The sequence below is a fragment of the Rhinatrema bivittatum genome, chromosome 3 (assembly GCF_901001135.1).
Source record: "Rhinatrema bivittatum chromosome 3, aRhiBiv1.1, whole genome shotgun sequence".
NCBI lineage: Eukaryota > Metazoa > Chordata > Amphibia > Gymnophiona > Rhinatrematidae > Rhinatrema > Rhinatrema bivittatum.
This window is the reverse complement of record NC_042617.1, coordinates 560,377,354-560,401,916: the sequence shown is the minus strand read 5'-3', so window position 1 is coordinate 560,401,916 and position 24,563 is coordinate 560,377,354. Positions and strand designations below refer to the sequence as shown.

Below are 24,563 nucleotides of genomic sequence, written 5' to 3'. Positions count from 1 at the left end.
AATGATGTCATTTGTGTTCACTGTGTGCTGTTAGTATTTTTTGGTAATTAAATGTGTCCTTTCGGGCAGATGAAAATGCAGTGCGTGTTCCCAGGGCTGGGCATGCTGCCACGGGCAGGGCTCGGTTAGTAACTGGGTGGGTAGTAAGACCGGAATAGTTTGCACAAGCGCCAGATTCTGCAGCTCATAAAATTGGCTGTGGGGGAGGTTGCGCAGGTTTTGTTTTTTTTTCTTTATGTACCCTTTAGCTGTAGTATATATTTTTTTATTACACACTGGCGCATTTAAGGGGGTAATTTTCAAAAGCATGTGCGCGAGAAAGTTGCCCCACTAGTTGTAGGTGATTTCCTGCGTACCTTTATGTGTATATGAAAGAGGTGTTTTCTCCACCCCCAGTTTTGGAAAGTACAAGTTTACATAGGCTCCCAAGGAGGGCGTATATGTGCGCACATAGGCCTTGTAGAGTTTTGCACACGCCTGACTTAAGACGCATAGGTCCTCTTTGAAATTCAGGGCTGAAGTCTGTGTGTACCTTCTTCACACGGGCTGTCTTATAGTTGTTAACCCTCCAAAGCAGCAGCGCCGCCAAACCAATGGGCGTAGTTTGGAGGGGACAGTGAAGTCTCCAAATTCTCTTGGTGCTGGTGCTGAATCGCCCTCCACCTTGCCAATATGACTCCACCCCACCCCCACCCCCAAACCATGCAGGCAAACTACATCTTATGCACCTAACTGTGGCAACAATTCACAGGATTTAACCCTGAGTATATTAAGTTTGCAGAACCACAGGAAAAGGGTTTCCCTTCATTTCCCACTTTAGATGACGGCATGGTTCCTTTTGAAATGATTTTTATTGGAATATGCTAATATCAAAAAAAGGAGATGAGGAATGCTGTTAACCGGGAGGGGAGAAAGCTGAGGTAGTAAAGGGGTTTTCTTCTTCAGTATGTATGGGGAGGGGGGGGGGGGGCCCAAGAAAGATATCAGCCCTTACCATTAAGCACAATGGGGTCTGCATTGCCCAAGCGAGGGCAAAAAAAAAACCCCCTCCCCCCCCACCATAAAATCTAGGTTGGGTAGAAATCACTAAAGCATTAGGACCCGATGAAATTAATTGAAGGAGTACAAGAGAAAATGAGGGAACTGTGGGGCTTTGACCATTATACTTAATATTACAGGAATTAATAAGGGAGCGGGCTCTCGCCAGCCCTGCTTCAGTCAGTGGTAGACTTTTTTAAATCATAAATTTAACAGTGGCCTGGGAGCTCGCACCAGCACATCCCAGAGGGAGCATTTTCCTCCAGACTGGCCAAACACACGTCGTCAGCGGTTACTGGGCCCATTGGTTTTAAAACTGATCATAAAGCCGGTATTGATGAAGAAAAGACAGGCATATGTTGGGAGTGGATGGGAGCTGCTTCTCGCTACCCCGATCATGAAGGAGAGGGAGCTGAGGAGTGGGTGGGTGTCTGAAGCTGTGGACATTCAACCCTCCTCCTACACTTAAACCATTTCAATTCTAGATAATTCCCTCTTTTCCAAATATAACGCCACCTCTCTCTTTTTTTTTTTTTTTTTTCCCTATGACAGCTACCCATGTTAGGGTTACCAGTCTGTAGGTGCCTGGTTCAGATTTGGATGCATTTTGAATACGGCATTTCACTGTACAGCGTGAGATTAGCCAGCCTGCAAGTTTCCGAAATGATTGCAGAGCCAGCAAAGTTATGCACAAAAAATGAGAAGAGGCAATGAGGATGGTCTGATTCCCACCAGGGGTAACAAATAGTGGGGGGGAGAGAGAGAGACCACAGAGGCCCTGGCAGCTACGTCTCTGTGGCCTCAAAGCCTGGACCACGCCGTGGGACGCTGCCTCGGCACGTGACTTCTTTGAGCCAGCCCTGGCAACCTTCCCTTGTGTATGTGAAGAAGCAGCTTCTGTGCACACAGTGTTACGTCAGCTAGCTTCCTGTGTTATAGCTGCATTGACATGAAACACAAAGGGTGAGATTTTTCCAAAGGAGTTACTTGCCTAAAATTTGGTTTTATGTGTGTAAGTGGGCTTTTGAAAAGTGCTGCGATCTATGCTACTTTTCCATGCATAACTCCTTTTAAAATGATCCTATAGTGTTGTGTTTTGGTTTTTTTTCTTACAAAACTCAAATTCCTGGAATTGCTGTGGCGTTTGGACCACCCTCACTGCTATTTTTGCATTGTTTGAGCTGTTTGGAGTGCAGGAGTAGCCTAATGTTTAGTGCATTGGGCTATGAACCAGGGAGGCCAGGGCTCAAATCCCACTGCCACTCATTGTGACCTTGGGCAAGTCACTTTTATACCCTCCGGCACAAACTTAGGGGCTGATGCAATAAAGCGTGCTGAACTTACTGAACAGGTTTGCACACATTTTGGACACGCTAGACTAGCACCCGATGCAATAAGGAGATTAGCACCCAAACAAATGCGTACTCTCTAGCGCCCATCGCATGTACATTCCATGTAGATGAGGCTATTGGCCATTACCCCCCATGCAGGAAATCGCTGGGCACCCAATGCACACTTTTTTTTTAATGTAGCAAATTTAAGTCCACGAGACAAGGGCTCAGGAGAAGTAATACAAATAATAAAAATACAGTCCTCTGTGCTCCTACTTAGTATCACTGTGACACTTAAATTTACTACTTGCGGTGTTGAAAAATAAATGTATATTGCTTTGATTAAAAAAACAAAAATTGTGGCCACACAATTTAGACGCCCAGAGCAAGGCACGCTTAGCTATGGGTGTCTTCTGTGCAGTTAGTATAGCTGTGTTTAAAAAAGGATTGGAGAAGTTCTTGGAGAAGTTCATTACCTGCTAATAAGTTCACTTAGAGAATAGCCACTGCCATTAGCAATGGTTACATGGAATAGACTTACAGGTCGATACAGTAAGGTCGAGGTAGAAACAGTGAGGTAGTGTCAGGCGCACCCTTCCTCCCCGCACGCACAGTTCTCTTCACTAACTCCCCGATTCTCTCTTCTAATCGCATGCAAATGCATGCCGCGGCTTTAAAGCGGTAGGGAAGGGTTATGCACCGGCAGTGAATGAATGCGCGCCTGTGCGGACCCGGCCTAGATTTAACACGCGACCACCCGGCTCCCGCCGCCGCCGGCCGCCTGGACCCATGCGGCCCTCCGACAGGTATTTAAAAATTTTTATTTTTTCTTCTGACAGGTTTTATGTGTCCCACATCATTACATTTTCTCGATCATCTCTGTATCGCTTTTTTTTTTTATTGTGTTTTATTGTTTTTGAGTATCTTAAGCGGTGTCGATGGATTTGTTACTAGACTCACAGTCCTAACTCCTACTAGGGGGAGGCGGTAAACTAACACGTTACGGCCGCGGCAAAACAGTGCGTTACTAATGAGATAACCTGAGCGCGCGTTACGGTATCGGAGGGGAATAGCTAATTCCTTCATTATACAGCTAATTCGTTCATTTACATGCCGGGTGCGGGAAGGGTTACGCGTCTGTTTTAAGAAGCGCTACGGACGCGCAAAACTGGAGACTGTATCGCTGGTTTGCCTTACGCGTCCGAATTGTGCGCAGCGAGCTCGTTACAGACGAGAAATCTTCAACTGAACTTTACTGTATCGAGCTGTTAGTTTTTGGGTACTTGCCAGGCCTGGATTGGCCACTGTTGGAAACAGGATGCTGGGCTTGATGGACCCTTGGTCTGACCCAGTATGGCATGTTCTTATGTTCTCAGCAAAATAACAAAGAAATCGGCCTGAAAAAGCGAGATAGAAATGGACGCTCATATTGGGCACCCGTTGCAGTTGTGGCCACCTGATGCACAATTCTCCCCTAGCGTGCCCTTTTTTTACGCAGCTCCTCATTTAAATACAGCATCGGGCGCCCAGGGAATGTGTGTTAGGAAAAAGGGCGCTCTGTCCCAGTACCTGTCTTCAGCACGCGTCCTATTGCATCGGCCCCTTAGACTGTTAAACCCTTTGGAGATAGGGAAATAACCTGCAGTCCCTGAATGTAATCTGCTTTGAAGTATGAAAAAGCAGAATAATAAAAAAAAAAATCAAATAATATTTTTGGTTGTCATGGAGATTTGTGTGAGGATCTGGAGATTCGGGAATCTTTTGCATTTCTTGCCGGGTGCCGTTTTCCGAGGTTAATGTGACTGCTTGATACTGGAATCGCAGGAAGCGACAGAGCGAGAGATGGGCAGATGAGGATTCATCATGCTTTCTTTAGCCCAGATCGCCATGCATGTGACTCTGGTGGGATGTAGTCAGGGATAGAAGTTAAGCCATTAGGCTGAAGCTTGAGGCTAATTTGAGCTAGCACCAGGGTTATTGAGTCCTGCTTGTAAGGAGACCCAGTGGTTCTGTTCCATCCATATATATTTTTGGGGGTGGGGCAGAGTCGGGGGTTGTTGGAAAGTGCACTCGGTTGGTCAGAGTTTATCGTTCCCTGGGCATGATTTATTTGCTAGAGTAAGCTCTCAGATAAGGCTCGTGGTCCGGCCCCCTCCCCCTTCATCTAGATACGGACTGGCGTGAGGCTGTGTTTTCTGATGCCAGTGTCACCTTTTCTCTGTAATGCAGTATTAACAATGTTTATAATTTCATGGAATTGGTGTCGAAACTTAGGAACTTTAGAACTTGGGTCAGACAAGAATATTTGCATCTTGACCCTGATCCCCTCCCAGGGCCGTTACAAGAACGTTCGGCACCCTAGGCGAACCTCGGTCATACGTTCCCTCCCCCAACGTACCTTCTGGTAATAACTCCGGCACAGCGCTCCCTTCCACTGGCAGTGCTGGCACCAGCACAAGGTTCCTTGCTTTGGCAGTTTTGGCTTTGGCATTGCACTTCTCTGAGCCATGCCCGGGCTGGAATTTTCCACCCCCCACATTTTGACGCTCTAGGCAACCACCTTGTTTGCCTGATGGAAGCCTCAGCCCTGCTAATCCCTGCTCATTGCTTCCTCCGTCCCATTCCACTTTGACCCCCCAGTCCTCTCTTCTGCTCCATCCCTACCTCCCCCCCCCCTTGGATAGTAGAAGGAGAGCTGCACCCTTTCTGGTATTTCGTCTGCTGCTGGCCCACACCGGCATGTCTTTTTTTTTTAATTTTTAAAAAATGATATCTTCATTAGATTTAAATCATATTTAGAAAGAAGATGATATAAAACAAGAAAAGGAAAACCATACAAGTGTGCAGTTCATACAGGTGAATCAAGCTCCACTCCTTTTTCTGTCTCCAGGGGCCTTTGCGTTTTGGATAGCTGCCACTCTTGTCCCCGCTCCTAGTTAGAGTCCTGTGTGGAATCGCATGTTGGTTAGACGCAAATCTTCTTTCAGTTGTTCAGGGAGGTGTAGCCTAGTTGCAGTAAATATTAGCTGCTATAGTCTTTGAGCACTCTTCAAACTTTTCTTAAATTCCTCCTTATTTTTGCACTTCCTACAGTACCAGCTGTATTGTAGAGCTTAAGCCGCCCTTCTAGCCGCTCTGCAATACTGCCGTTGACCCAGGACTGATCGGTGTGGCAACCCCACTGCTTCTCTTTCAAGTGGAGTCCAGCTCATGCCTCTGTCTGTTGGCCTTTACTCAACTACATTTCCTTACCCGGTTTTCTGCCATTTGACTCTCCCCTAGGGTGCCCACTTCTTATGTGTCTCTTCCGTAGAGCCGTCGAAGGGCTTACTGAAACTTAAAGAAACTCTTCCAGATCTAATTCTATGGTTACCCAATCGAAGTATGGAGCCCGAGTCCCCGGGGGTCACACGTTACAGTGAAGTCAACATATGTGAATGTAGATAGAGCCTGAAAGGAAGAAGAGGCTCTGCTGATGCTGGGAGGCAATAGCATTTCATCAGTGCTCTTGCACAGCTCTCTTAACTTATTGGTCACGACTGCTTGGGAGTAAGACCTCAACGGCCCACAGTCCACTTGGGTATGAGTCTGTCTAGCAGAGGGAGCATTTTCACTTGGCTGAGTAAGAAGGTTCCTTCGGTTTGGTGGATGGGAATTACTCTTTTTTTTTTTTTTAAATTTTATCTTTATTACTTTTTTAACAAAAATTACAAAGGAATAAACTTTGCAAATGAAATAAGAAGCTTGGACAAACATTCTTATGCTTAAACATATTATCAAATGGAATATTCTATTTATGTCCAATACTAATCATCATAGAGGTAATCTTTGCAGGAGAATAAACAAATATAGGTGAGGAATATAAAAGAAACTTAAAAAAAAACTTACTACCACGGATATTCATGAAGGGTTTCAACAGATATTCTAATTATCTATACCTCCAACATTAATAGAGATCTGCATCCTAGCATTCAGGAAATTTTGTAATTGGTTAACCTAAAAAAAAATGTATACATTTCCTTGAAACTTTAATACACATTTACATGGGTATTTAATAATCATGGTAGCTCCAAGAGCAATAACATTGGGCTTTAATAAAAGAAAAGCCCTACGTCTGATCTGTGTATTTCTGGCTAGGTCAGGATAAATCGTGACCAAGCCTCCCAGAAATATAATACTCAATACCTAGAAGAAACACAAGTTGAGATTGTGGAATATATTACTCTTTTAGTGACTTTTCAGACCCAACAAGAAATGAATTCTGCTTTGCAGGCATATTTCAAGAACACGAGTATTATATTTCTGGGGAATTACTCTTTTTAAGAGGGTAATTTTCAAAGGCATTTACATGCATAAAGCCTGGTTTTATGAATGTAAATGGCTGTTTTAAAATTAACGATCTGCTCAATGTGCATAGAAGTATTCAGTTTCACGCGTGCCGTTCTACCCACTGCAGAGAGGCGTTCAGGGAGCAGAGCTGGGGCGGAGCTAGCACTTAGGTGCATACATTTTTATTTTAAAAAGTACCTGCAAGGGTTACCCCATGTAAATTATGCCCTCTTGAAGAGGAGCTGTAACTTTTCTCTCCTAGGTGGGTCTCATGAGGAAGTAAGATATACTAAAGGTTTGCTTTTTAATTTTAATCTAGGGAACTGGGTTTTTTTTTTTCTTTTCTTACTTGAGCTATCCTGGCAGCCATTGATTTTCAAAGCAAACTTGTGCGCTGGATTGCTTTGAAAACCCTTCAGTAAGTTCATGCACGCGTTCAAGGTTACTGGGAGGGTTCCTTCTACCGTACACTGATTTTTAAGAGACTAAAATACAATTTTCCCTAAATCCAGCAATCCCTTTCTTTTTCTCTCTCTCGTGTGCCCGAGCCTGCCATGCTTCAGGTGAATTCTGTTGGCTGCTGTTCTGATTTCCACTTTTCGGTGTGCTGCTTGACCTCCGCTCTGACCATGCACAATACGGCAGTGAAGAATAGGAAGAATGTAAATAGCGAGCACTAATAAATTGAATCGGGAATGAATGGGTGCCACACTGGTTACAAGAGCTTCCTTTCCAGCCCCAATCTTGGTTTTCTTTGATGGCCGGTATTCTGTTATTTGTTTGGAAAATTGCTTCTTTAGGTGCATTTTGCTACAGCGCTCTGTTTTCAAGGGCGGCGTCTCTGTGCTTATTTATTTTTGGGTCTCTCTTTCTTTCCATCCATCTGTATGTACATAAGTCTCCTGGTAACAGACGCTGTCACTACAGTGACATGCCAAAGACCCATTATATCGCTGACTTTAATGCGGGGTTTTTAAAACAAATTTTTTTAACTATCAGCCAGTCCATCGATGCATGGGACGCCCTCCCTGAAGAGATGGTGAAGCCCAATTGTAATGGAATTCAAAAAAGGCCTGAGATTAAACACAAAGGAGCCCTAACGGCTTAAAGGGATGAAGAAAAGGGGTGGCCCGTGTTAACCGGGGTGACTTGCACGGAGCGGCAGTTACCACCCTAAGAAAGAAGTAAACAAATAAACTTGCTGGGCAGACTGGATGGGCCCCATGGGTCTTTTCCTCACATAATTTGCTATATTACTGTGCCTCTGTGCCAGGCCGCTGAGTAGCGGTGATTGCTTAGGCTGGGCAGAGGAGGAGGAGGAGGAATTTTAGCAGCATGGCAGGGAGTTGGGGGGGGTCCTGCCAGCGGAAGGAGAAGCAGGCGGTGAAGGCTTTAGCAGTGTGGCTGACAGGGAGCTTGCCGTTATAACAAGGGGAGCCCTCCGTTTGTGGCTTCTGCTGAGGTAGGTGGGAGTGGAGGGGGAGGAAGACGCAGGCCTGGATTTGTCAATAGGGCACACTAGGCCCGTGCCTAGGGCGGCAGAAATGTAGGGGGCTGGCTGAAGATTTAATTGTCTTCCAGTTCTGCTGAATCTCGCTCAGCAGAGAACTGCCGTCTGCCTCCTGATGCAGTCCCTCCCTTTTCATGCAGGGTGGGGAGGGGAGTCAGCCTGGAGCGCAGAGAGCAAAGACAGAGGTTAGGAGAGGGGCTGAATGGGGGAAAACTGAGGGCTGAGGGGGAGCGGCTGGGGGAGAAAGGGGGCAGTATTTGTGTACGTGAGAGAGAGGATGCAAGGGGGAGCAGGATCAGAGCAGAGTTGGGACACCTGACTCCTCTACCCCACTGCAGTCCTTGATGTCGGATTCTGTCTCCCAGATCCAGGAGCCTTCCTTCCTTCCTCTCCCTTCTCCGCAGATCCTGGAAGCCATCCCCCAACATATCCTGTACCCACCTCCCCTTTCTCAGGCCCAGTACCTTCCTCCCTCCTTTTCTCTCATCCCAGATCTTTGATTCTCCCATCTCCTCTTTTCCCACCACCCCAGACCCTCTTTTCCTCTGATACTCCTCCCTCCTAGCCCCACTCTTTTCACTTTCTCCTTACCTCATTCCTAGTCCTCCTTTTCTCCCCCCATCCTTAGTCCTTTCCCCCCTCTCCTCTTCTGCCCATCCCTGTACTGATACCTAAGATCCCTTTTCTTCCCCCGATAAAAAAAAAATGTAATTATACAGGCAAAGTTGGAAAATGTAAGTAATTTCTATAACAATATAAAAAATGGAAATGTTTTCCAACGGGCTTCAAAATTGTCAGATGTTTGCCAAAGAATCTACCCTGAGCTGTAGCAGCAAACTCTGGGGGCTCTGCCTTAACACCTCCTGATCTTTGACCTTATCAGGGAGGGAAGGGCGGAGACAGCAGCAGCAGTGGCAAAACCCTAAACCCCGCTCTGGGAAGAAGAGTGTGAATGCCTGGGGGGGTGGGGGGGGGGGCTAGTGAAACCCAAGACTTGCTGTCTCTACAGCCACTACGGCTGCTGCGAGCCCGATTGCCACCACTTTATAATGTAGTGACTGCACTATATCCTCCGGCGGCTGGGTGCGACTGATTGACATGGATCAGCTGGTTGGTAGCGCTGGGGAAGGCTCCTAGAGAGTGTGTTTGGGGAGATTGCCCACACCCTCCACTCCCACCCTCCAGCACTGCCGGTCGGCCAGTCCATGTCAGTTTGAGGGCAGCCGACCCGTCCCTGGCATCGAAAAGGTTGAGAAGAACTCCGCGGCTTCACTCTGGCAGACTACAGAGCAAGTGCCACCGTCTTCTCCAGCCCACTTCTGCTGAGGCAAGAAACGGGCATACCAGCTCTTTACTGTGCCTCGGACACTTTCAGATTGATTTTAAGTGTTCCTCGTGCAAAAACGCCTACATTGTGCGTGTGGGCTGTGCTGGAGCAACGTGGATTTTAAAAAGCCGCAAAATACGTGCGTCTGTACCCATGCACACGTGAGGATAATGGATGTTTCGGGGCAGGGCAAGCACTTACACGCGTATCTCTGAACTTTTAAAACCGAAAACCGCAGTGCGTGTACACGAGATATCTGCGTAACTTTACTGCTGCTCCTGATGAGGAGCAAGGCTGTAGATCTTGAGTTGTTTGGCTTAGAAGACGGGGTGAGGGGTCCGGGTCATCTAGGGGGCATGCAGGATGAAGAAGAACCAGAGGGGTCTGAAAGACCTCGCTATTAAGTGAACAAACTGGAAAAGTTGAAATGTGCCTCGTGCAAGCGTGTTTTAAAGTTTGCTGACGTTGACGTGTAAAAGCTGACAAGGTCCTGTGGAAGATACATGCGTGCTAACTATGCTCGAGTGCCCTCTTAAAATTAGGAGCCTACTTATGCGTGGTTGGTGCATTTTTAAAACATGCGCACAAGTGCACTCACGATTAAAAATTTCAGTGAATCCTCGTGCGCCAGTACGCAAGTGTGTGCGTGCATTCATGCTCATTTTAAAATTACCGTCACCGACTTTCCCTTGTTAGGATGTAGAGAAACACGCCTTTGTCATGCTTCTAGCATACACGTTTCAAAAAAAAAAAAAATATTTTTTTTAAAACAATGTTCGTTTGTATGTTTCCATTTCTTCCATCTGTTTCTAGGTGATGGTAAATAACGGTACTTGAAGGAATCCACACTTATACTATGTGTAGGTCCCCATCATAGTTGGAAATAATTCCTTCTTAAAGCACTTGCTCTTGGTAGATATTTAAAACATTCGCCTGCAGTCCAGGTTGAAACGTTTGCAGCATCTGACAGATGTGGACGACATGGCACCGTCTCTACCCAGTCGGGCAGATATTGGGTTAGGTTCCGGAGTAAACCACTGGAATTCACTGCTGTTGATTTACCACTTGAATCAAAGTCCTTATATCTACGTGAGCCTGAAGTCTAAATCTGTGAGCGTATTCTCCATGGTTGGGGATCCACCATGCACTGTATTACAGCAGCCAGGATGTAGAGATAACTACAGTGCTCAGCAGTAAATCAGAATTTGTTGTAATTAGAACAAGGATTCATTCATTCCATTTATCAAACGTTAGAAAATGTAATTAAGATTTTTTATCTGTTAACAGATTAATATAATAATTGATTGAACAGAACACATAAATATAGACACTTTAAACCACTTAACTAAAGTCTTGAACAGGTCTGGGAGGGAACGGGGGAAGACGGCACAGCTTGGCGCGGGCTCGGCACACGCAAGGTGCACAATTGTGCACCCACTTGCGCATGTCGACCCCCGATTTTTATAACTTGCGCGGGCCTGCACGCGCAAGTTATAAAATCGGGCGTACATGTGTGCGCACCGGGTAGCACGGGCACATGTACGCCAGCGTGCTGTTCTGAAAATCTACCCCTAAGTCTCAAATAAAACCATACTAAATTTTTCACCTGGATCTCCATTGGTTGGAGAGCTAGAGGCAGTTGAATGGAGGTCACCTCTGAGTTCCATGCTCCATGCAACCTAAAATGGCCATTTTGTCCAGGTGCTGCAGCCTGAGAACACCTCTCAGGGGCCTGAGATTTTGTGGATTAGTACAACTCCTGCTGATAACTCCCAGTGCAAAGTCTGGAACATAACATGAGCTTGCCTCCATTATGGGCTAGCAAACTATGTGAAAAATGTTACAAAAGGAATATAAGGCCTACTTTGACTCCTCATTGCTCCTGATCTATGCTTTGATTAGATCCTGACAGGACCAGTAGTCATGGCCCATGACATACATCTAGGATTTTCACTAGGAGGCTTTGCAGCCAACTGGAAGCAAAGATATAATTACATAAAACATGATGTCACCTTTTTATACTAATTTTCACCATTTTTTGTGTGCAAATATCTCTACTGTGTAGTGTTTAAATTGTTTTTCTTTCTAATGTCATTTGATAGAGCACCTTTTTTTTTTTTTTTTTTTTTGCTGCAAGTCACCCTGTTTTGTCTTGGACCCATCCTTGCTTTGGTCCGAATTACAGTCCCAAAGACCGAGCATCATTTGCAGGCGTGAATGCAGTATGTTAAAAAGAGCTATCTTTGGCAACCAACTGTGAAACATGCAAATGAGCTAGAGGTGTGAAATGTGACAATGCAGCTCAGTTTACTATGCTTACCACACTTTTTTTTAAGCTTTTGGCACACATTTATTTAGACATATTTTCATAAATTAGTCATCAAAGTCGGTATAAAACTAGGGGCCACTCCAGACAACCAGGCAAGGTACCAGCTGCAGGTTTCCAAGCTTTTATTTAAGCACAAAACAAGAAAAGGCAGGACACAACATACGGGAATGGCTTAAACTGCAGATTTCACAAAACTTCACTTATAAGCAAATTTCCAAAAGGCCACGCACACAAATAACGGAGGTTATGCGAGTGGCCGAGCGTTGTGCGTGCCACGCGCATTTTTGTGCCAGACCCTGAAAAAGGGGCAGGCTGAGGGCCTTGGATCAGGGTGGGGCGAGACGGATGCCCGTGCCGGGGTCCGCATGTGATAAAACCGGCGCGGTCCATATGTGTGTGCTGGGTACAGACCTTATAGTCTTTTTGCCTGACTTGCCCATGCTTTTGAATGTCCCATCAATGCGTGACACAGTGGCTTGTGAATAAATGTACTGCCTGCCTGTTATGGGTGCATCAAGGGGAGCAATAATGTGCCCTGCTGGAACCCAAAAGGTGTCTCTACGGGCTGGCCGGTAAAATGACTTTGCATATATATCCAATCCACCAGGAATGATCATTGATGCAAGCTAAATACTGAACAGGTTGGTTTACTGGCCGCCCCGTAGGAACTCTCTTTGGCCTGGATTCACCCATTCTTCGCAGAATGATGAATCCTGCGAAAACGGGGGATGGGGGGGCGGGCCTGAGAGAGCCCGCAGCCTTCACACCAACGGCGGTGCGCTGGCTGCTGGCTTTCGCTCCAAATAGCGCCATCGTGAAAGGTGGTGCCATTTGGCGTGCTACTGCCGACGATAATGTTAGTAACGTTATCACCGGCAGCGATGACCCAGCTGACTCCGCCCCTCCCTGCCCTGACTCCGCCCCAATCTAATTTACATGCGAAAAGGGCCTTTTCGCATGCGATGGAGGCTCAACGCACGCGACACGGCCGTATCGCGCGCAATAAGCCTTTGATAAATGACCCCCTTTGAATGAAAATCATCTCAGAGGGATGTGGGGGATGGGAGAGTCTCAGCTCTTCATGATCCGTGATTAAAACTTGGGTGGGTCACGGTGATTCTGATGCTAGGCCCGTGGAGGTCTTCTTGTTTTAACTCGGCAGCACCACTGAACTGGTTGTATTCTTTTGACTATAGCCAGCTGAGGCTAAAATTACCTGTCCACAAGAGGCTTGGATAGCTTTGAACCATACTGGCGATATTCAAAAGAGATAGCTGGTTAGGTTTAAAGTTATCTGACTAAAGTTAGACAGATAACTCTAATTGGGGATATTCTGCTGGATGTTTACCCTGCAGCACATCCTGGATAACTTATCCGACTAACTTTTAATTGAATAAGTTATTCGTTGGAGGCTTTTTAAAATATTGGTCTCTCTTATGTTTAGTGCCTAATCCACATCAGATTTTCGTTATGTGTCAGGGGATCCTGACAGCAGCACATTTTTGGATCCATCTATATGTGTGTGCATTCCATTGGATCTGTGTGGAACTTCTTGTTATGTTTTCGGGACGTTGGTTTCCTTTATTCTCCATCCCCATCTCCCCTTGTAGCTTTGTGGTGTGGCGCTTTATCTTAGGTGAGTCAGCTCTGCTTCATGTAGCTGATATCCTGTAAGTTTGCGAGTCAGGTAATGTGTAAAGTATGATGGTGGTGGTGGTGATTTCCAGTGGCAGGAGAAACACAAATAGCGCTGAAATGTGTGTCTGTGCCATGACCATCTTTCTTTCCTTCTTTTGGTTGTATTCAGAGAGACGTGTCTTCTGCCTCTGCAGCTTGCGCTGGAAGCAAAGAACGTGAAGCTGGCTCAGCACGCTCTTGCAGGGATGCAGGTATGGTTTTGGTGCGGGAGGGGGTTGGCGTTTTTGTTTTGTACTACTTTTTTAAAAAATATTCTTTGCTTCTAGATGCCTCTCCATACCCTATACCGTTTCACTCCATTAAGCCATGTGTGGTTAAAAAAAAAACAAAAAACCAGCCTTGAAACAGCAAAAATTCAGTTATATTAAGGCCCAGTAAAATGCTTAAAAAAGATACTAATATGCTGTAAATAAAAAAAAAAAAATTAAAAGAAGCAGAAGAAAGAGGCTTACAGTCCAACAGAGCAAAACAAAAATTCCACTAAGACTTCATTGCTGCACATAACTAGTTAAGGGGCAGTCATACATTTGGGTAACTCTGAAATACTCAAGATCACCTCGTGTATGTAAATGAGCTTATTTATTGTTTTGTTTTGATAGTGCACAGGGCTAAAAAAAAAACCCCATCAAAATTCAATACAATTATTCCCAATGTATTAAAAAAAAAATCCATGCAAAACAAAAACTTAATTATCAAAATTTACAATGTCCATGATAAAGTACACAGTGTTACAAAAAATCCAAACGCCAACACACACAATTTTCCAGAAATATCCCCCGAGTCAAATACTTATCCAACGGAGGCGATTTCATCCGTGAAGGAGCAGGACCAACGCTGGCTGCATTTCAGCGTTATCGCCTCCTTCGGGATTCATAACTTTTTCAAGTATCTCCCAAACAGCAAATGAACCTCCAAACTGCTGCCTTATTTGGGGAGGGAAGAACCCCAGATAAATAAAGTATGAGCAGAACGAATTTTAAATTTGGGGAATTAGGTTACAGTTTTCAGTTGCAGAGGGCATTATTTTATTTTTTATTTATTTATTTCCTAATTTTTTCTAGACTGATGTTGGTATAAACCTTCACACCGGTTTACAATGTTTCTTTACAATAAATTCAACATAAAATACAATAATTCATGAAAACAAGGAAAACAATCATAAAATCCTAAAACTAAAATAAAATAACACATTAAAATTCTAATTAAGAACTAAACTTTTGTACATAACTAATAAAATAACGCATTAAATGTTCAAAATAAAACTAAAATGTTATACATAACTAATAAAATAACATGGTAAATTTCTAACTGGCTTCTACTTGAAATGCTTGTACATATAGCCAGGTTTTCAATGCTTTCTTAAACTCTTTCAAATCACTCTGGAGCCTTAATTCAGTAGGTAGTGAATTCCAAAGACCTGGACCTGCCAATGAGACAGCCCTTTCTCTGACGGAAGTGAGTCTGGCCGTAGTAATAGAGGGAGTAGTAAGGAGTCCCTTTCCAGCTGAACGCAAATTTCGTTGTGGAGGGTGTATGCGTATGACTGCATTCACCCAATCTGCTTGTTCTGCGTAGATTGCTTTATGTAAAAGGCATAAAGTCTTAAATTTAATTCTAAATTCGACTGGCAGCCAGTGCAAAGCCACTAGGACAGGAGTAATATGGTCTCTTTTTTATTTGTGCCAGAGATTAGCCTGGCGGCAGAATTTTGCAGAACCTGCAATGGTGTAATTGAAGACTTTGGGAGGCCAAGCAGTAGAGAACTGCAATAATCTATGTTAGTAAATATTAGCGCTTGTAGCACGGTTCTAAATTCTTCATGGTGTAATAAAGGTTTCAAGTGCCTAAGAATTGATAGCTTATAATAGCCTTCCTGTATCTTAGTTGAGATGTTTTTTTTAACGTAAATTAGGATCCAGCCACACGCCCAAATCTCTAATTTTGTTTCCTAACGGAATGGACACACTCTCCATGTTTAAAATTTTAGTTTGGTCAACTGATGAAGTTTTACGCTCTAACATAATTTCTGTTTTTTCACAGTTAAGACTTAATTTCATTTGCTCTAATAATGTTTAAGTACATCTTAGCAATTTTAAAGGTTTTTTTCAATGGAATCATTGATTGGCAAGACGATCTGTATATCATCTGCATAAATATAATAATTAAAATTGCATACCCAACAGTAATTGGCACAGTGGTAACATATACACATTGAATAGGGTAGCCGATAGGGCCGAGCCCTGGGATACTCCTGTTTCAAGTGGGAGAGTTTCAGAATATGAATTGTTAATAAAAACTTGATAAGTTCTAATAGTTAAGTATGAGGAGAACCATTCCCATACTTTATTCTTGATCCCTATTTCTGATAATCGTTTTAGTAAAATATTATGATTCACTGTGTCATATGTTGCTAATAAATCCAAAAGGGTTAATAAGTAGCGTTTGTCCTTGATCAAAACCTTTTAAAATTGTATCTGATAAAGCTAAAAGAAGAGTTTCAGTGCTAAAATTCTTTCTAAAACCAAATTGTGTGGGAAATAAAATATCATTTGCTTCTATGTACTCATTAAATTGTTTTAAAACAATTTTTTCTATTACTTTGGCTAAAAACGAGAGGTTTAATTGTAAATCTCTTGTGGGTGATGTGATAAGCTGAAAAACCACATGCACGACCCAAATGCCCACCCCACACATGTTCTGATTTGAAATTCAAACTGGTTCAAGGGAATGTTAATGAACTCGCATTCACCACCAAACTCATTCTCCCCATTAATCTTTCTTTTGTCCTTCCAGCCGAAGGAACAGCTACAACGAACGTTTCCAGAAAAACTGGCACGTGGATTCACTGCGCCTCAGTCGTTATTCTGCAAAATGTCTAAATGCGTTTAATGAATGCATATATTTACTCAGAAATGCATGTATGCAGTTTATTTATGAACGTATCTAGATTGTAATTGATCACCAATGGACATTGATGTGTATGTGAATGAAAAAAAACTGAAAGAAATGCCTTCAGATCCAAAAATACATCATGAACAACTGGTCTTAATCAAGAAAGTGATTAACAAAGTGCCTCAGCCAACAGCAGTTCTAAAATTCCCCTAGAGCGTTCATACCAGAGTCAAAATGCCCTCATCATCTTATCCTGGCCCCCCACCCCCAATAATTTGTATTCACCAGGGGCAGGCAGAAGTTCATGTGAATGTATTTCTTCTCCGGATACATACCTTTCTTCCCTCCACTCCCTCGGTGCAGCCCACTCCTCACACCACAGTGCGATCTTTTCTCCCCTATCTCTTAGCTGCTCACTCTTCCTCCTAGGTATGGATGAGGCCCATAGATGCCTCCTGTCCCCCAGCCCTTTCCAGATGCGGCCCTGTCTCTCTTCCTTCAGTCATCTCCGCAGCTTTCTCGCACTCCCTCCTCCTTTCTCCCGCCCGCTGTCTCGCTCTCCCTCCAGGCCTGGATGGGAGCCAAAAGATGCCGCCTCCTTCCCCCAGGAGCTGCTGCCTCCTGCTCTTGACACCGATGCCTCATCCTCCTGGGCTCCAGCTGGGGCGAATAAAACAAGAACAGGGAATAAAACAAGTTTTATTCCCTGTTCTCCAGGATTAGGAGGAAAAAATGTCTTTTTTTGCGGATGATGCTAAGATTGCCACACAGCGGAGACCCTAAAAGGGTAGATTTTAAAACGTGTGCGCGTGCTACCCGGCGCGCGCACACGTTTTAAAATCTACCCTTTTAGGGTCTCCGCTGTGTGGCAATCTTAGCATCATCCGCAAAAAAGACATTTTTTCCTCCTAATCCTGGAGAACAGGGAATAAAACTTGTTTTATTCCCTGTTCTTGTTTTATTCGCCCCAGCTGGAGCTCCAATTTAGGGAACTTTCCTCCCCCTACCCTAACCGCCATTCCCCTCTCCTCCCCACCCTCTAAATCACCTTTTTTTTTTGGTACCTGCTATTCTACAAGTTTTATTCTACAAGAATAAAACTTGGATAATGTAAGACATTATCCAAGTTTTATTCACCCTGTTCATTGTAAGACATTTTTCTGTCATTGTAATTGTTGGAATGTAAACCAAAGTGATTAGTAACTCTGTTACCTGAACCTCGGTATATAAAAGTGATACATAAATAAATAAATAAAATAAGTTACGTCAGGGCCCGACCTGTAGTAACTTGCGCGCACCAGCATCCGGCCGGCGTTCGAGCGAATAAGAACATGCCGGAATTTGTAATTGTGTGTGCATGTTTTAAATGCGCAAACCGCGCGTAAGCATGCTCCTAATTTTAAGAGGTTCCTAGAACACAGCTAGCGCGCATGTGTCTTCCATAGGACCTCGTGGGCTTTTACGCCTGTGTCAGTGAATTTTGAAACATGCTCGCATGAGGCACATTCCCAGTTTTGCAAGTAGTCCGCCAGTTTGTGCAGTTAATTACGAGATCTTTCGGACCTCTCCACTTCTTCATCCTACATGACCCCTCCCCTGTTCTATAAGCCCTAAAACCCAAGATTTGCATACTTCCTCCTCATCAGGAGCAGCAGCAAAGTTTCGCGGATATCTAGCGTAAGCGCACTGCGTTTTTCAGTTTCAAAATCCGCAGTTTCGCCCGTAAGTCTTGGCCCTGACCCGGAACGTCCGTGCCCCACCCCTTTTCTGCCCCCCCTTATTCCTTAGCGTGCGCACAGGTACATACGCGTATATTTTGTGGCTCGCGCAGAGCCCACTTGTGGCTTGCGCAGAGCCCACTTACGCGCATGTGGGGACATTTTTTGCGTGAGCAACGCTTTTAAAATCGACCTGTGAATTTTTTTTCCTTTAAGTGTTACATTCGTTACGCCTCAGTGTAATTGTCAGATTTTTCTTGTGAAATTGTTTTATCCGTTGGAAGGGAGGGGGAGCACTTTTGTTTGGCCTGTGTTATTTGCAATGCCCTTGGGTGCTTTTAGCCTGAGTATATAGCAGCCGGTTTTGAGAGGGAAACCACGCAGCCAGGGAGCCCTGCCCATGTGCTTCACTCTGGCTATTTCTGCAGATTGGGGGGGGGGGGGTTGCCCAAAATCGTGGGCAAGTATTTTAAAAATTGACTGCGCACAAGCTCGTTTTTTTTCCTCCCACGAAATACCTCTTTCGGTTTAACTCGACAAAAAAAAAGACCCAAATGTGCTGTGACAGCCCTCACGTATCTTGAGGTGGGCAGAGGACTGCAGTTGTCCTACAGACCTACTTAACCAGGTAACCGGCTTTGAAAATAGCCCTGGAGGTGCTTATTTGCTTATTCTCGTTGCATCTCCATTCGGGTAGTTCAGCAGTTGATGATGCAGCCGAGAGTGATTTTTATTGTGATATTCGACCAAACTCTTTGAATGGGGAGATGTTTATTGAGTGTCAGTTACTGTCGATTGGGACCAGTTTATGATTTATTTTTGGATCTGAAGATAATTTTATTGGGGGTTTTTTTCTCTTCCCATATATGTAGCCTATCCATGTATTCATATTAATTATACCTATGCCTGTCTCGTTTAAATCCTAAACATTTCTGAATACATATTCAGTTTTATTTAGAATTTCAGCAGGCATCAAAGAGAAGAATATTTATTGATTGGAGCACAGTGGGCGGCTGTGCCAGTTTTTCTGCTTGACAGTTGTAGCTCTTCCTTCAGCTGAAAGAAAACAAGACGGATTAATGATACTCGGCACTGTAATATTGAAGTGGTGATGAATTTGATGCTGTACACAAGTTCATTAATATTCCATGTGCGAGCGTTTCACATCAAAATGCGTGTTGGGTGGGCACTTGAGTACTTTGACTGCGTGCGTCTGGTTTTTCATCATATTCACACATAAGCAGTATATAACTTGCATCTCTGATATTTAAAATGTTTTTTAGGTCACTTAGGTGCTATCTAAATTTCATGTGTGAATGGATTCCAGATCTCTCGTTTTTGGCGTCATATGATGGTCACTTTCTAAGAAAAGGGTCACCTTTCTCAGCAGTTTACAGTGTGGGATTCCTTTTATATTTAGGTTAAATGAAAACAGACACAGGAAAGTTTTTATAAAGGGCAATTAAAAAAAATAGTAATGATTTTAAATAGGAAAAAAATGTCAACGGTCAGCAAACTGCATCACCTCTTAGACCCCCCCTCTCCTCCAAATAATTATTTTGATATGGGCAAGTCCATTAACTTGATGTTCTAAAAGGCCTCGTTGGTGGCTTTATCAATGAAAGGTGTCAAGATTTGTGGCTCTTGGGTCAACCCCGCAAGCCACCGCGCTCACCCCTGATGCCACTTGGACCGTGCAGGCCCCAGCCCTGCTGGCAGCTCTGCTGCTCCTTCCTGCAGTCCCCCTAGGCGCAATGCGCCTGTTAAAGGGCCCACAGTGGGAAGTGCCCCATGTACCCTAGAATGACATCAGCAATTCTGCCCTACATAAGGGCTCGCCGGACCTCCCTGCCTCGTCTCAGCAGCGGGTCTCCTGTGTTGCAGTACAGCCAGCATTCCTGATTCCTGTGTTCCTCTGCCCTGCCTCATCCTGCCTTGCCCTCCGGCCTTGCCTCATCCAGTCTTGTCTTTCAGCTTGCCTCGTCCAGCCTTCCTTGCTCGTGTCCTGCCTGTTTTATCCACTGTCTCCCTTGTGTCTACATCCTCCTGTGGCCCGACTCTCTGGATCTTGACCTCTTGTTTGGACCTGACCATTGGTTGGTGCCTGCTGCCTGGACCTGACCATTATTGCTAGCTGCCTGCCCCAGTCTTGGCCTGTTCCCGACTCTTGTTAGTCTGCTGCCGGCCCTGAACCCGGTGTGCCGTTGGACATTTATCATCTTCTCTGCTCTAGGGACCCAGCTAAGTCCTGCCCTCTGCCAGAATCCAAGGGCTCAACCTCTGCAGGGCAGGCAGCTGGTAAAGGTGAAGCTCCAGACTGTCCTGCTACAGGGTGCGTTCACCAGCTGCTGGCGTAGGCCTTTATGGCTTTACCCTCAAGGCTGTGTCAACTACACTGCCACACAAAGGGCTCACGCACCCGCTATACTTCACCAAAGGTCATCGAAGCCTAGTGAAGAAGGGTCCATGAGATGTTGCTGTCTCATCACATCTCTGGTTTCTTTTATTATTTCATTACTTCATCGAGACAGAGTGGCCTAGTGAAAACAGCAATGTTTCCCAACCAGACCTGATCAGTTGTGCCATGGAAATGTCACCACTGCCTGGTGCTCGGATCTAGACCAGCCCCTGAGCTCTGCTCTCGGCACCTCGCAGCAACAAGAGACACCAGCGGTGGCTCTTCATCTGAGAACAGGTGTAATCGTATGTGCCTTTCCTAGCTGCAGCATGAGCTCCAGAGGGTGGTAATTAATGGACAGCACGCATGCAGGGCATGGATAGCTGACACCCACTTTGTGCAACTCACACAGAGCACCTTCCCCGTATTTGAGTCCCCAGGCTGAAGGAGACAGGGAGAGCGCGCACTGAGCACTGGATGGGACTCACTTTGAGCAGTGGAAAAGCTGCGGCAGCCAAGGTAACTACCCGAGCCGGCTGCCCACTCCACATTTAATTCTCCGTTCTCCTGCAGGAGCTGGTGCACTGTGACAGGTTCATGGGTGTCTGCCCCCTCTCTCCCTTTGTTTAAAAATTTGGAAGAGAGACTGGTGGGGGCTTTCAGCGCTTCCCTATATCTTCTTTGGCCATAAGGGTCCTCTCCGTGTCCGAACTGCTCGACGGAGGAAGGAAAAGTCCATAAATTGTTATTAACTAGGTGAACTTGGGGAAAGCCACTGTTTATCCCTGGGTTAAGCAGCTTGGAATCTATCTACTGTTTGGGATTCTGCCAGGCCCTTGGATTGGGAAACAGGACACCGGGCTGGTTGGACCCTTGGGCTGACCTAGTGTGGCGGCTCTTACGTTCTCAACCACTGAAGGTGTGCCTGGAGGAATTGTGCTATGGCACAGGGACCTCACAGTTTTCAAGGACTGCTGAGGTCCGAGGAGGAGGAGAACTGGTATTCTGTCCTCGACACTGCCCCTGACTCACTTCTTTCAGCCAGAACTACCATCGAGGACTGCGTTATATACACACACCAAGGCCTCAGCTGGGTCTTAAAACTCTTTACAAATAGGTTTCTCATGCAGGAACCCATCGCTTCTCCAATTAAACATACTATTGATTGTAAGCTACTCAATGCCTCTGTTCAAAGACGGAATATCAAATGTCCAAAAAGAGAGTGCATGCCACCAAGGCCCCCACAAATTTAAAATCATACAAATTAAAATACTTTAGAGTCCAAATTCAGGCAGGAGCTGCAAGTAAGACCAGCAGAGAGGTAAGTGGAGGCAAGAAACAAGTGAGCAGGTGTTTATTGCCTGATGCATACGGGTTGTGCTCCCGTCTAAGATCTGTCCGAGAGGAATGACCCGTGAAGGCCAAGCAGAACGTTGCTGCTGTAATCCCTCTAATTACTCCTTATTATTTGGAGGCCTGCTTTATAGGGTTTTGAAAACCAGAAGTTTGTTTTTTAAAAAGCTGAAAGTTGTTTATGACGCTAGAAAATTAAATTTAAGGGGCATTTTAGAGCTAGCACAGGCATGCGCCGAGGAACAAAAAGCAGCGTTTATGATATCTTAATTAACGATCCGGCCCATCTTGCCATTCCCTGGGAGGGAGGGGGAGAAATAGGTGGCTCAGGCTGTGAAAGCAGCCATCAATAAATAATAGCTCAGAAACCTCATTTAACAAGAGAGTGGACTGAGAGATCAAATTATGCTTTTTTTTTTTTTTTCCTTTTTTCTTTTCGGTAGAAGCTTCTTTCTGATGAGAGATTTGTATCTGTGGAAACTGACACGGATGAGAGGCAGCTGCTCAATCAGATGCTGAACGCGCTGAAGGTGACTCCGTCCCTCCACGAGGACCTTCAGGTGGAGGTTATGAAGGTGGGTGCTCCTCGCTTACTCGGTGACCCTCGCCAGGTCCCACTACAAAACACGGCGGTTCACAGGCCTGTGCGGTCTTTGCCGTCATCACAAGAACGGCCAGCGGTAGTAAGAAGGGAAAGGTTTCCACAAGGATATATGAGAGCGAGAGGAGGCCCAAAAGAACGCAGTTGTCGCAAATATCAACGCCCCCCCAAGTGTCTGAATAGCGAGCACTCCTCTTACCAGAGATACTTCCTAAAACTAGACACATGTAAAGATAAGGAGTTTTTTTGGGGGTTTTTTTGCGAGGGGTGACATCTTCCTACTGTAAGCTTTTTTTTTTCCCCCCCTGGTCTCTCTTGACCTGGACGTAGAAATATGGAAAAGTCCGGTGATTCCACAAACGTGATCCGGTTCAAAAGAGCTTGTGTGTAAGGACTTTTGAAGAGAAATATTTGCCACTTATCTCTGAGATAACCTCTGCGTGCACGTCCAGAAAATAATAACTCGTGGCGGCTTACATTTTATTGTTTAGCTTTTTATAGGGCAAAAGGGGAGGTTTCAGCCAGCGAGCAGTGATTAGCAGGCAGCTTAGCTGCACCCTAGAGCCCAATCTTTCCTTCCTCTTAGCAAATAGCAGCTAAACAACAAGGCAGTCTGTCGTAAAGTACATTTTTTTGAACATAAGAGGGTTTTAAGAAATGAGTGACCATTCTTCCCTGTGAAAGGGGGATGTTGTATTCATCTTTTATTTGTTTCTTGGAATCCTCCTGGTGCATTATTACTGCAAATTCCACACCCCCCCCCCCCCCCCCCGCGCAGAATTGCCACTTTCTGCACAGAAAACAGCAGAAGAGGACCCTGGCATGCCGCAAACAGAGCGCGCAAAGTCGATGGCCTGCGTGTGCTGCGGGATGCGCTCCGCTCGCGGCAAAGATGAAGGCCTCTGCGCGCCGTTTGTGGCAAAGATGGAAGGCCCCGGTGAGAGAGAATGTGTGTGTGTGAGAGGAGAGGGGAGGGGAGAGAGGAGAGGGGGAGGGGTGAGAGCAGGGGAGTGAGAAAGCAGGAGGGTGTGAGAGAGAGAGCATGGGAGGTGAGAGAGCAGGGGGGATGCTTGAGTGTGGGTTTCAGAGAGAGGGAGCCTATATGAGGAGATTGCGAAGGAGTGTGTGTGTGTGAGAGATTGAGAGCTCGTATGTATGTGAGGGTGCTAGCCTGTGTGAAGTAATTGTGTATGTGTGAGAGAGAGCCTGTGTGAAGGGGTGCATGAGAGAGAGACATAGGTAGCCTGTGTGAGGATATATGTGTGAGAGAGAAAGGGAGCTTGTGTGGGTGTGTATGCAAGAGAGAGGGCCCTGTATGAGGGGATGTGTGTGTGTGTGAGAGTGAGAGAGTGAGGGAGCCTGTATTGAGGGTGTGTGTATGTGTACTAGAGAGAAGGAGCATATGTGTGAGAGAGGGGGAGGGACAGAGGGAGCCTGTGTGAGGGGCAGTACTGAGAACGGGGTCAAACTCTGGGACGTGGGATAGAGTGGAAGGGGTTGAAGCTAGAGGTGGAGGGGAGAGATACTGGCAGGTGGAGGGGTTGGGGCCTGAGAGGGCAAAGTGGCCAGGGGAGTAGGGAGAGCGAGTGGCAGGGACACTCTTATAGTGAATTTCTAGGGAAATTCTGCTCAAAATATTTAAAATTCTGCATCTTTAAGTAATAACATTTTTCTGTATTAATTTAAAATGTAATTTACTTAAAGATTGTCATTTAATTGTGTTATTTTGACCAATATAAAGTTTGCAGAATTTTGTAGAATTTTAAGTTTTTGTGCAGAATTTTATATTTTTTTTGCGCAGAATTCCCCTAGGAGTAAAAGTGCTGTAGTACCCCAGGATTGCTTCCGCTCAAACGTGCTGTATGCGTGATCAAGTGTCCTCATGAGCTTTGCTCCTTGGAAAGACCGTGTTATGCTGGGGAAAAAAACCCCATACATGATTTGCATGGGTAATCTAAAATAAAAGTTAAGTTATTTTGTTTAAAAAAAACCACCTGATTTTGCAAAAACAACACACGCTCGCCGAGTTGACTGGCCCA

At 45.2% G+C, this 24,563-nt stretch overlaps 1 protein-coding gene across 2 annotated transcripts in view; it reads left to right on the top strand.

Annotated features, from left to right (window-relative positions):
- Positions 1-24,563, top strand: part of ARFGEF3 (ARFGEF family member 3) — a 301,053-nt gene that overhangs the window by 37,581 nt on the left and 238,909 nt on the right. For both annotated transcript variants that reach the window (XM_029596476.1, XM_029596474.1), the window contains exons 3-4: positions 13,672-13,753; positions 22,367-22,498. In XM_029596476.1, coding sequence (XP_029452336.1) covers positions 13,672-13,753; positions 22,367-22,498 — 214 coding nt within the window. The remainder of the gene's footprint in view (positions 1-13,671; positions 13,754-22,366; positions 22,499-24,563) is intronic.